Source organism: Lycorma delicatula, chromosome 1, assembly GCF_047948215.1.
Source record: "Lycorma delicatula isolate Av1 chromosome 1, ASM4794821v1, whole genome shotgun sequence".
Lineage (NCBI taxonomy): Eukaryota > Metazoa > Arthropoda > Insecta > Hemiptera > Fulgoridae > Lycorma > Lycorma delicatula.
The window spans coordinates 200,783,479-200,796,734 of record NC_134455.1 but is presented as its reverse complement, the minus strand read 5'-3'; the positions used below and the strand labels follow the sequence as shown (position 1 = coordinate 200,796,734).

Genomic DNA, 13,256 nt, shown 5'->3' with positions numbered 1-13,256 from the left:
TATCTATCTAGTATTAGCGACAAAATAGGAGTGACGACGATGTACAAATGGATCCTGATCTTGTATGATTCTAGGTACAATGAAGATAAAGAAGTCTTCCTGTCACTCTTTTAAGCTATCACTCCCGATAAATATATTAATTTTTAATGAAACTGAAATTGATTTAAACTTACCAACAAAGTTTAAGTTATGTAGCATTTAAATATGAGCTCAGAAAACTTAAAGTTCAACATATTCAAAATTATCCATTTCAAAAAAATACACCACCCCTTCTTGTTCATATAATGTTTTGCTATTTGTCTCTTGAATGTCATTTTAGTAAAAAAAATATTAATTTCCATTAAGATTTGTAAAAACTTTTGTTTAAAATATATTCTGATTCTTAAACATTTTTATCATTACCAAATTGTAGCAAAAAGGTATAGTTCTTGGTGTCGTAATCAAGTTACTATTTTGCAAACTCATAATTTATACACTGAATTTTGATGCATGAATAGATCATTCTTCATTTATTGAGTGGACTGGTTTCATTTTATCTTTTATCTAAAATATTTCTGCATTTTATTAATTAATGCATGTCATTCACTGTTATGCTGTATTTCTAAATATTTATCACTTAATTTTACTCAAGTTTATTCTGATATAATAGTTAGCATCTGAATGAGTATCTTGCTCACCAGTAGTACAGTATAAGCTAAGCAATTAGTTTTAGAATATCTTCAATGAAATTGATATTGTATGAGTGGCAATACTGTCTAAAGAAACAAATCTTCTTCTGAAGTTGAATCATAAAATACAAACTCATATTTTTTTAATAAATTATATATGTTTTTGAATGTCATAAAAATGAAGAGTATATTTCTTTTAGTGGGTAAAAACCTTTGTTACAATGAATTATTACAATATTTTTATAGCTCCTACATTTGTTTAAAGAAATAAAATAAAAAGTATTATAAAAAAAATCATAATAAAATATTTTTTTCAATGAACTTAGGTAAATTAATAAATTATTTATTCAAAAGACAATAGATAAAGATATATGTGTCACAAAAATAAAACATTACAAAAATAAAATCAAACTATGCATTTAAAATTATTTACTGTCATATTAAAATCTGTTTCATGTATAAAATGAAATTGTATTCATGAGGATGAAAGGTTTTATCTTTTACCAGTTCATTGTAACTTTTTTCTTTTTAGCCTCTAGGACCACCATTAGGTATTGCAGTTCACTGTAACCTAAATAAATTAATTTGTAACAAATTTTTACTAACATCTTCTTCTTTTATACCACATATAGATTTCAACAATACCATAATTATATTATTAATTTTATTTTAAACCACATTAAAGTATTAAAAGAGTTTCAAAGGAAAACACAACATGCGCATCACTAATGCAAATCTAAAGACAATAATAATACTATAATTATAAAAGAATTGCTTTTACAGACTACCATATTGATTTGATAATGTAGTAGTATAATATTACCAATATTAAAAACATTTTGAGATTATAATAAAAAGACGCATTTCTCCTTCATAATGATTATGTTAGGAGGAAATTGTAACCCTGAAAATCATATCCTATTAAAATAAATCAATTTGGAAAACTCATAAAACTGATATATATGATAACTACTTTAATAAGTAGTTAACACACAAGTATATAAATTACTGCCACTGAAAGAATACATAAATCTACTTCAACCAAAGTGTGATTTAATACATATAATTAAATAGCAATTAATATTTTTACCTGTATAATTTTTTCCAAATAACTGCATACCCATAACAGCAAAGATGAAGATGATAATGCAAAGTACAAATGTTAAATTACCGAGAGCACCGACCGTACGACCCATAATCGAAATCAGTAAGTTGAGCGTGGGCCATGATTTGGCTAACTTGAACACTCTAAGCTAAAAAAGAAATTCAATTTAATAGCACAGAGTAATCTTTACTAAACAGTTGATGTAATAAAATAGCTAAGTGCAATCAAGAATTGTTTATGCAAAGTAAATATCAAGAACTAATTATGCACTTCAACTGTTAAAAAATCATTGCTAACTGTAACATAAGTTTATTATACAGTCAGTAGATACAAAAATATGTAAAAAACACTTTTTTAAAGAAATAAAATGCTTTTGAGGAAGTATAAAAAAGTTTATCTGTTAAAACAAATACTGAAAACTCAAATTATAATTGTGTGTATATATATATATATATATAAAATAAATAGCATTCCCATTGCGGCTTGACCTATGCTATATGGTTACTTGCATTTCCTGCTGTGGTCAGGGGTTATTTAGCTGGTCATGGCTTGCTTTGCTCACCTTTGCCATCTAGTCAGAGGGCTCTGCCCCTTGGACCTGTTGTGTTCATTAAACTCATGCTTGTAAGAGTAATAATGATAAATAAAAATTTCAGTCTGTTCAATTTATAAAAGATATCAGTGTACTGTAATTTATTCAGAGCAACAGTTTGGTCATTACAGGATTCGAAACTTTGAGTGATCTAAGAATGTGGGTTTCAAAACAGTTGGCCTCCTGCTTAAAAATATTAATTTTAATTGGTTGCAAGTATGGTATTTCAGACAGATAAAAATATATTTTGCCCGGTTCCTAGCAGTACCTGCAAACACCTTATGAAAATTAAAAAAAAATTTTAATTACTTTTAGTCATGTTTTCTAGTCAAATAAACAGAGGCAGGTACCAGTCACATCGCACAGTAACAGTGGCTGTGCTGGTTGAGTCGCCGTGCCATACACCGCTGCAGTCCTTAAAAAGTCAATCTGTTAAAAAATTTTGATATTTATTAAAATCTAGATTTATTAAATCTTGATATCTGTTCTTTAATATTTATCTGAAGAATATTTGCAAATACCAATCTAGTGAGTATTTTGTTTATTGTAATCAGAAATGAAAAAATTCCCATCACTGTTCAAATTTTTTTAAGTCTTCTCCCCTTTGTGATCAAATTTTGAAAAATCTAGAATTTGATTTTTATAAATTGACATGGAGATTACACACACCAAAAATAAAGTTAATAACTTCATTTGCTACAGAGAAATTAAAAAAATATATAAATTTCATTGTTACTCCATTTTAACCATTTAAAATCAAAATTTCAAAAAATCCTTTCTTAATGTGCACTTACACTGTAAGAAGAATTTGAATACAAATTTTCATCATTTCATCTTCAGTAGTTTTTGCTGGATGTTGATGAATCATGTCAGTCAGGACAAGTTGCTTTATAGGTAAAGATGTTTTGTTTAAAGTGCTATATTTACATTAATTCCAGTACAATGACTTTATCATGTTTTTTAATGATCAAAATGTGCATTTTATTCTTAATTTTTAATTGTATAAAGGGTTATTGAGTGTGTAATCATAATAATTAATTTATTCAGTTTACTGGTCAAATATTGGTTTAACAAAAAATAAAACAAAATATTAGTTGTGGTAAAATTTATCTAATAAACTTAGGCTTAAAACAGTATTTATAATTCTATTACATTCCCTACAATACAAATTTTCACTAATGATAACACATTCAGATTTAACAGTATACTATACAGAGTGTTCCATGAAGAAACGAAGAACTTTCAAGACACGATCTACTGGTGAAAATAATGAAAATAGATCATATAAATATAGATCTGAAAATTTGTTTTCGAGTTATGGCTAGTGAAAGATTTCACATGCATTTCAGTTCTTTTAATAAAAAGAAGCCTTACTGTAATTTTTGGGATCTAAATTAAGGAGTAAAGTTGTTGGTTTCTTATGTAATTTGAAATGGGAAATAGAATAAAACAGGTCCCAGGACAACCACAGTAGTTTTAACATAAAAGTTTTTATTTGCTGTATTTACATTAATTTCCTCAGAATTAAATTATCTACAAATTTTGTTACTAAATCTTCCTCATTTATTAGTAATTTAGGAAAGCTATTGTACTACAAACCTAAAAGAAAATTTGTTTTTCAACCCTAAATTTTGTGTTTTACATCAGATATCTTAAAAACTAGGAATTACAATTCTGGGACCTGTTTTATCTTATTTCCTAGTTCAAATTATACAAGAAACTAATGACTTTTTTCCTTAATTTGGGTCCCAAAAATTACAGTAGGCTTTCTTTTTACTATAAGAGCTGAAATCCGAACAAAATCTTTCACTAGGCATAACTTGAAAACAAAACATTTTCAGACCTATATTTAAATAAACTTTTTTCATTATTTTCACCAGAAGAATATGTCCTGAAAGTTTCTCAATTTCTTTGTCGGACACTTTGTATACAGACTGATTCATCCTATTACAGTATTAGCCTATACTATTCTTACAGAATTTAAAACACCTTATAAAGGAAGAACTCTTTTAATTTTATTTTATATTTTGTCATGTTAATTAACAATATTATTTATGATGACAATAATAAGATTAGTCATGAGAATGAATAAAAAAAATATTAGTTAAGGTACTATCTAGTGAATTATGATCATTTATTTAAAAATTTTATAACAAAATTTATGTTCATATCAGAGTATAGCAACAGCAAATCTAATCATGGATATGAAGAATAAGGAACATTCATGCCACTGATATCCATGAATCTGAACATATAAAATCTTTATAATATATTTTATTTAACTTATATATTATACAAGCTGCAAAATTGGGGTTGTGGAATCTTTTTAACTTTTGATGATTGATTCCTATATGTCTTTAGTGCTGAATCCAAAAATGTTTATTTTTTCCATCACACATCATGATTTTTTGCAAATCACAAATTTCAAAATTTGTAAAAAGTTGAAAAATTGTGTAAATGTGATACCATAAAATAGATATTAAATTAATATAATATATTCAGTTTTTTGGCTTATACTATGCATTCTTACAGCTAAGCAGTTGATTGGTCTGAAGAGGTTATGGTGGGGGGGGCGGGTAGTTGGGCTAAAGATGATGAGATGGTGGAAGAGCTTGGTCGACAGGTTGTAACAAGACTTACAAGGAATAACATATTTATTGGCAGCTATCCACATCACTCATATACTGTGCAACTACTATCAGCGCCGTTTCAACCATCAGCATGCATAAATTGAAGTTTTTTCTGTCCTCGATGATCAAACCTGTTTTTGGAGTGGAAGATATATTTTCAGACCATAAAACAAACTTTCTATTTTAAAAATGGTTTCAAGAGGCTACAAAAATTCTGCAGATTCTTTTTGTTACATTTGTGGTGAGTTAAAGGTGGAAAGGCAAAAAAGGAATATAACAAGTTTTGTTTGACAAGTGTACCTCACTTATTTCAGAGTGAAAATGAAGATCAAGACAAAACTTGGGCACACCATTACATTTGCTTTACACGTGTTGAAGGACTTAAAGGATAATGGTCAAAGGGTGAACAAGAAACATTCAGATTTGAGGTTCCAATGGTGTGGCGAGAGCCATGAAATCACACCAATGATTTTTACTCTTGTTCGACTGGTGTTCAAGGTTTCAATTTGAAAAATAAAAAAAGGATCGTCTATCCAAATATGGCATTAGCTTTTTGCCCGGTTCCTCATGGTCCCCATATACCAGTACCAGTACCAATGCCAATTTTCTACCACAAGATTTACCTGAAATAGATGGTGTTAAGAATCAGGGTTATTTTAATGACTCATTTAATTTTTAAATGCTCTTATAAATGTTCACTTTTTTGTTCCTCCTGTTTAAATGTTGGAACTTTAATTTTTATTTAATAAGGACTTGTAGATTTAAAGATCTTTGGCTTTGGTGAGATTCACTCAGCTCCTTTGGGATGCATTCGCTCTTTACAGTACACACGGCTTCTTTCGGATGCACTCTGTTCCTGACAAATGAGCAGTTTCACTAACAGTATATAAGACAATTCTACACTAGTTCTATACCAGTCCAGTTCCAGTTCTATTACAGTCATTTCACTTACAGAAATATTTACAATTTCAATGAAACAGATTTAATGTTATATTTCATTCATTATTCAAACAATTAATGTTATACCAGGTGTGTAAATATGAAACCACAATTTTTGTACAGAAAATACACGTTTATTTTATGAAAATGATAAAAAATATTTTATTCTAAATATTGTCTACCACTAGGTATATATTTTTCCCATCTCGCTGACAATTTATGAATGCCACGCCAAAAAAACTGTTGCTCTTTTGAGGCAAACCAGCCATCGAGCCATTTTCGTACATTTTCATAAGAAGTGAAGCATTGCTCAGCAAGTGCGTGTCCCATCAATGCAAATAAATAATAGTCAGACGGAGCCAAGTCTGTTGAGTAAGCTGTATGTGAAAGTATTTCCCAACTGAGCACCTCAGCTTTTTCCTTGAGCGGTTTTGCTGTGTGTGATGGTGCATTATCATGAAGCAAAATCACTTAGTATTGTCTTTTTTGATATTCTGGTCATTTTTCATGCAATGCTTGATTCAAATCGACCATTTGTTGTCGGTAGCGTTCAGTATTAATGGTTTCGCCAGGTTTCAGCAGCTCATAATAGATCACACCCCTCTGATCCTACCAAACACACAGCATTGTCTTCTTTCCATAGCAATTTGGCCTAGAAATTGATGTTGATGGTTCGCCTGGAATTACCCATGATCTTATATGCTTACGATTCTCAAAATATATCCATCTTCTGGATCTTTCCCATGGTTTTCAAATGTATGGAGACGGCTTCTCATGTTACATTTATTGATCTGCGAGGTATGTTGCGTTTGAGTGTCATTCTCAACCAATAATGCTTGCAATTCTCTGTCTTCAAACTTTTTTGGTGGTCTTCCACATTCTTTGTTTCTCATGTCATAATCACCACTTTTGAATTTTTTAAACCACTCAAATCATTGTAATTTACCAAGACATGCTCACCGTAAGATTTGACAAGCATTTGATATGATTCTGCAGCAGTTTTCTTTGAATGGTAACAGAAAATCAATGCTGTCTGCAAATCGTAGTTTGTAGGTACAAAACTCAACATGTTCAACGCTAATTAAAACTATGCTGTTGTATGAAACTTGTATTGTTGTGAGTTGAAAATCTTTGTCAGCTGTCAAAGAAAGAAAATGGCGCCAATGATGCGGTTTGACAGTAACTACATTGACAGCTATCTGTGAGTAAATTCCGGTTTCATATTTATACATCTGGCATATATAAATAATATTTCAATCTCAAAAGATAATTATAATAACAACAAATCAAGACTTAAGTTATTAAAAGAATCAGCGCCAATTTTCAATGGACGGTTCCACAAGTGATTTAAATGAAAATAACATCGAGAAACCCAAAGATAGCTTTGCACCAGAGCTTTATTCACAATCTAAACTAAACAATTTGGTTTGAGACTTACATCTGACATCTAAAGAAAATTTGGAATTGCTTGGTTCAAGGCTTAAAGAAAAGAACCTGCTAGCAGGTGACATCTAATTTTTCTGGTTCAGGTACAGAGAAAAGGATTTTCTTCCATATTCTTTGGAAGAAGGAGAATTAGTCTTCTGCACTGATGTAAGTGGACTTTTGACTTTTAACATTCTGTACAAAAGTAATGATTGGAGACTGTTCATAGATTCTTCCAAAAGAAGCCTCAAAGTTGTCCTTCTTCACAATGGGAATACATATCCATCAATATCGTCGGACCTTCTATCCATTTAAAAGAGGGTTAAGATAATTTGGAATTATTTCTTGATAAAATTAAATATGACAATCATAAATGGATTACGTGTAGCAGTCTCAAAATAATATTGATGCTCCTAAATAATATTGATAATATTATTATCAATATTATTAATATATAAATATTATATTAAATAATTAATATTTATATGATAATTATAATATGCATTAAAATTATTATTATAATATGCATTAAAATTATTATTATAATATTATTATAAAAACTATTATAATATTTATTTTATAATAATATTGATGCTTTGAGCTTCATTAGATCCTGGAATCAAAAATGTGCTCTGAAAAGCTCTCACAGATCCAAATAAAGTTCTCCTTCCACCTCTATATATCAAATTAGGCTTGATGAAGCAATTTGTCAAAACCTTACCAAAAGAAGGTAAATGTTTTAAATATATCTGTGTCAAATTTCCATTCTTATCAACTACCAAACTAAAAGAGGGTGTCTTTACTACTTCTGATATTAGAAAACTTCTTAAAGATAATAATCTTGAGAAACAAATGAAAGTTGCAGAAAAAGAAACCTGGGAGCCTTTAAAGACATAGTAACCAATTTTCTGGGCAATAAGAAGGATCTGAACTTCAAATCAGTTGTTGAGAACTTGCTGCAGAAGTACAAAAATTTAGGCTGTTCCATGAGGTTCACTTCCTAAATTCACATGTGGACTATTTTCCTGAAAATCTGGTTGCCATTAGCGAAGAGATGGGTGAGAGATTTCATCAGAACATGAAAGAAATGTAAAGGAGGTATCAAGGAAAATGAACTACTATGATGCTGGCAGACTATTGCTGGATGTTACACAGAGATGAAATCCATAAAGAACATAGAAGGAAAAGCGCGAAACAGAGTACAAGCTGTCCAAAAAACTTCACACGTGGAATAAAATTGTAAGTATTTTACATACTTCGTCATTAAGGGGTGGATGAAAAGGGAGAGTGGTTTCCTTGGGCATGATATGTACCTCATAAAAATTAATTAAATAAACAAAAATAAATTAATTTAAAAATGCATTACAATAGTAATTAGGCAATCAGGCTTATTTTGAGGCAATTTTCATTAGAAATTAATGGATCAATGACCCACTGCCCTCCTCTTCAGACCACTCAACTGTTTGGCCATAAGAATGCAAAGTATAAGCCAAAAAAGTGAATATATTATATTAATTTGTCATAAAAAACCATTTAATATCTATTTTATAGTATCACATATTTGTAATTTTTCAACTTTTTACAAATTTTGAAATTTGCGATTTGCAAAAAATCTTGACGTGATGGAAAAAGTGAATGTTATTTTTGGATTCAGTGCTAAAAAATAGATAAGAATCAATTATCAAAAACTAAAAAACTCAACCATCACAGGCTTGTGTTATTGTTCATTATGTAATATTTATGTTCTTAAATGATTGGAAAAAATTGGTCTCTTAGTACTTAAGCGTAACATTTTATTGCATGTAACATTTGTTAAATTTCTTTTCTTTGGTTATCTTCTGAGGTGGCAGTACAATGTAGTCCAAGGTTCTAAGTTCTGAGGTTCAAATCCTATTAAAGGCAGTTACTTTTATACGGATTTGAATGCTAGATACAGGTGTTATTTGGTGGTTGAGTTTCAATTAACCATACATCTCAGAGATGGTCGACCTGAGACTATTCAAGACTATGCAGAATAACTGAATATCTTGGTTATTCTAATATAATATAAGATATGTAGGGTGGTTATTTAACCTTTTCATTAGGAACCACATATATATATATATATATATATATATATATATATACAGTTTTTCTAGGAGGCACCAGAGAACAATTCTGTAAATATACATTTTTGAATTTACCGACTTAAGAGCATACCTGTATTAATACTGCTTCATTTATTTTGTGTTAGACTGGTACTGCCATTTTATTTTTTTTTTTAATTGCTCCCATACATGTATGAAAACTCAAAAAACCCACTAATTAAAAGGTAAAAAACAAAAATTAGTATGCATGTAGACAATGGGATGCAGAAATAAATGGAATGGGAAAAATTATTGATCCTAAATGTTTATAATGCTGAATAATCAGATTTAAGAAACTTTGGTGTCAGAAAAGTGAATGCCAAAAATTCAAACATCAATGACTACTGAAATTGAAGACTGAAAGATAGTTTTGGTTAATAAATAATGGCTTTCAGAAACATTATTAAATCATATACAAAAATATGAGTGGCACAGAAGAGCTTATTGTTACAAGAAGAGCTATTGTTAAAGTACAATATTTTTTAGTAAATGGTATTTTTATCATATCAGTACAGTTTTTTAAATGACATATCTCATTTAAAGCAAATAAATCTCATATAAAGAAAATATTAATTTTCTAAAAACATGAAAAGTAAGTTGATATTGCATAACTAATGTAATAATAAAAATATAAAAGGATGTGCTGTATAATCAAAAATTAATTATAAAATAAAGTAAAAAACCTTACATAAAATAAAAAAATTGATTATTAGAATTTTACAGTTAATGTTGTATCAGGTAAAAAACTGATTTTACTAAGGTGTGATGTCTTTAAATATAAAGATATCACTATAAAGACATTTACTATAAATGATGTAAAAATCTACAAAATTCAAACACTCATTTTTATGCACCATAATCATAAATTCAAAAAAAATTATGTAAGTACAGAAACTAGTTTCAGTAATTTCTATTTCAGAAAATTCTATGAAAATTTTTACTTTGCTACTGTTATACCATTAAAAAAAATGATTGTATTATTTATTACCAGATAGAAATATGAACCTTCCCAAACTTCCTCATTTCTCAACATTTTGACATTTTTAGGCCTAAACACTCAAAAACATGTTTACAAAATTTTGTTCTAAAAAGAAACTGTTAGTTGCTATCTAACTTAAATCTCAGGAAAAAAAGCCATGAGTTTAGGAAATTAACATAAGTGGCATTAGAGGATTGAAATATTTGATATGGGAAAAATATTCCATGATGGTAGATTTTTAAAGGGGTTGTACATGAATTTTTACTTTCAAAGGAAATTGGCCATGAAAATTTTACATGCATCTGTTTGAAAAAAATATAATTTTTATTGTAAAAAAGATCTTGCTGCTGTATACCGTGAAAAAGTTAACTAAAGAATAATATGAGAAATAATTTCTAATTTAAATACCTTTACCTAAATACCTTTAAAAATAGGAGTTCTAATAACATTGACTTACTATTTTAAAAAGTTGTTGAAATGAATCCTAATTAGGATGAGAATAATTTTCAAACTTTCTTACAGGATTAATGTGTATAAATAATTTATCCTAAAGTAGGAGTTCAAAAAACCTTTTTTTGTCTTTACTATTTCAAACTATTATTTAAAACGTTTTCTTTCTGAATGAAGAGTTACCACCTTGGAAATGTTTTAAAACTTTTATCAGGTGGTAGAAAGTAAATTTTAAAATGTTTATATAAATTTCCTCTTTAAAATTATGCTTAAAAATTATCATCTGAGGTGTTGTACATCTTAACACCTTAAAAAAACAGTATACAGTAACTAAAAACAGTATTAATTGGTACAACCACAACTTTTTACTGATTAAAAATTGGAAAAATTTTAATTATTAATCTTTATTTAAGAAAAATGCTTAAAATTATTTAGCATTGATCATATCTTTTCTGTTTTATCGCCAATTCATTGATATTTCTGCCAACTTTTTTTGCATTGAAGATGATCCAATTTCTGTTTACTTAAAAGTAGGTGAAAAAATGAAAAAAATTCACCAGATTACATGAGATTTGTAAATAATAATAAAAAAAACAAATGTCTTTATTTTTTTTATTAAGAAATAAATAATAAACATCTAGTTATAAAAATGTGATAAATGAGCTTGTTTTAAATATTTTACGGAAAACCATTTTTAAACTACGCATAATACCTAGTTCTTTAAACTCACCAATCTGAATGAACGTAACACAGACAAGCCCTGAACTCCCTCAAGACTAAGCTCAAGCAGTGAAAGAGCGACGATAATAAAATCAAAGATGTTCCAGCCCTCTTGAAAGTAATACTTAGGACTCATAGCAATAAGTTTTAACATAGCTTCAATTGCAAATGTAGCACTGAAAAACTGCAAACAAAGAAGTTCAAATTCATAAAAACTAAGAAAATAACAAAAATAAAACATATGTACCCTTCTCTTATATATTTATAAAAAACTAAGTTTATATATATATATATGTTTATATAATTTATGAATAAAATATATTTTTATTCATTACTTTCCTGGTATCATAGTTCTAGTGCTAAGCTGCAAGATGGAGAGTATGGTAATCAGTTAAATAATGGGATATTGGTTTTTTGAATTTCTCAATGTTTCTTAACCCAGGGAGGGACCACAAACAAATTAAATCTTAAATTATATAAAAAATTAAATTTTATATATATATAATTTTCCCTTCTTTAGAGAAAAAAATATTTATATTGAAATAAAAATTTGTGATACCTAATATCACTATTATTTTACATTTAACTATTAACTTTAATTAACATTACTTATATACGACCAACACAAATTAAATAACTCAACTGCAATAAAAGGATTATCACTATAACAACTACTTATAAAAGCTAAAAACTATAAGGAAACTTTTAATTTAATAAAAGTAAACAATGTAGTAACTGGCAGGCATCCTTTACCACTCATACTTTACAAATCAGTTTTTTAAATTGGAAATTTAGTTTTGGAATCTTTAATAATGTTAACAAAACTAGTATCAGGAAAATGATAACCTGATACATAATTCAGGAGATTTTAATTATTTATAAAAAATGTTGTCAGGCTATACAGCATAGTAGAATTAAAAGGCTTGAAAAATTATATGTTGAAAATATGTCCTATGGGATTTAAAAACAACTTCTAACAACACCTGCTTAACCTAGTGGTTCTTGCATTAGTGGAAATATCTTTCATTGAAATGGCTACCAGCTGTGCTGTTGCATTCTTTGTTAAGCCCTCCCATCTGTCAAATCAAAATGCTTTCACTGACTTCTTCAGCTTAGGAAACAACCAGACATCGGAAGAACCAACATCTGCTAAGTAAGGTGGGTGGTGAACCTGAGGAATTTTGCACTTGGCCAATAAATTCTGTATTAGATGTTGAAGAATGGGTGGGTGCATTATCAAGATACAACTACCACTTGTATGATTTCCATCAGCCTTGTCTCTTGTGCTGAACTGCATCACAAAGTCAATGCAGAATCCAGGTAGTATTGCTTGTTGTCAGTTTGGCTTCTGGCATTTATTTGTGATGTACAGTTATGTAGTAACCATAGAAAACAGTCAACAGCATTTTCACGTTACTTCTCACTTGTCTTACCTTCAATCTTGGGGAAGATGATGACTTCCACTGTGATGGCTGAGCTTTGGTTTCTGGGTTGTTTCTAGATACCAAAGATTCATCATTAGTTATCGCGGATTTAAGGAGGTTACAACTACAACTGATACATTCCAGCACATTACAACAAAACAAATCTCTGATCAAGCAAAAGCATCTTTGATACAAATT

General features: G+C 28.9%; 1 protein-coding gene across 1 annotated transcript in view; it reads right to left on the bottom strand.

Annotated features, from left to right (window-relative positions):
• para (sodium voltage-gated channel paralytic) overlaps positions 1–13,256 on the bottom strand; it is a 544,951-nt gene that overhangs the window by 179,781 nt on the left and 351,914 nt on the right. The window contains exons 19-20 of the mRNA XM_075370553.1: positions 11,645–11,818; positions 1,759–1,921 (exon numbers count right to left, since the gene is read on the bottom strand). Of these exons, the coding sequence (XP_075226668.1) occupies positions 1,759–1,921; positions 11,645–11,818 (337 nt within the window). The remainder of the gene's footprint in view (positions 1–1,758; positions 1,922–11,644; positions 11,819–13,256) is intronic.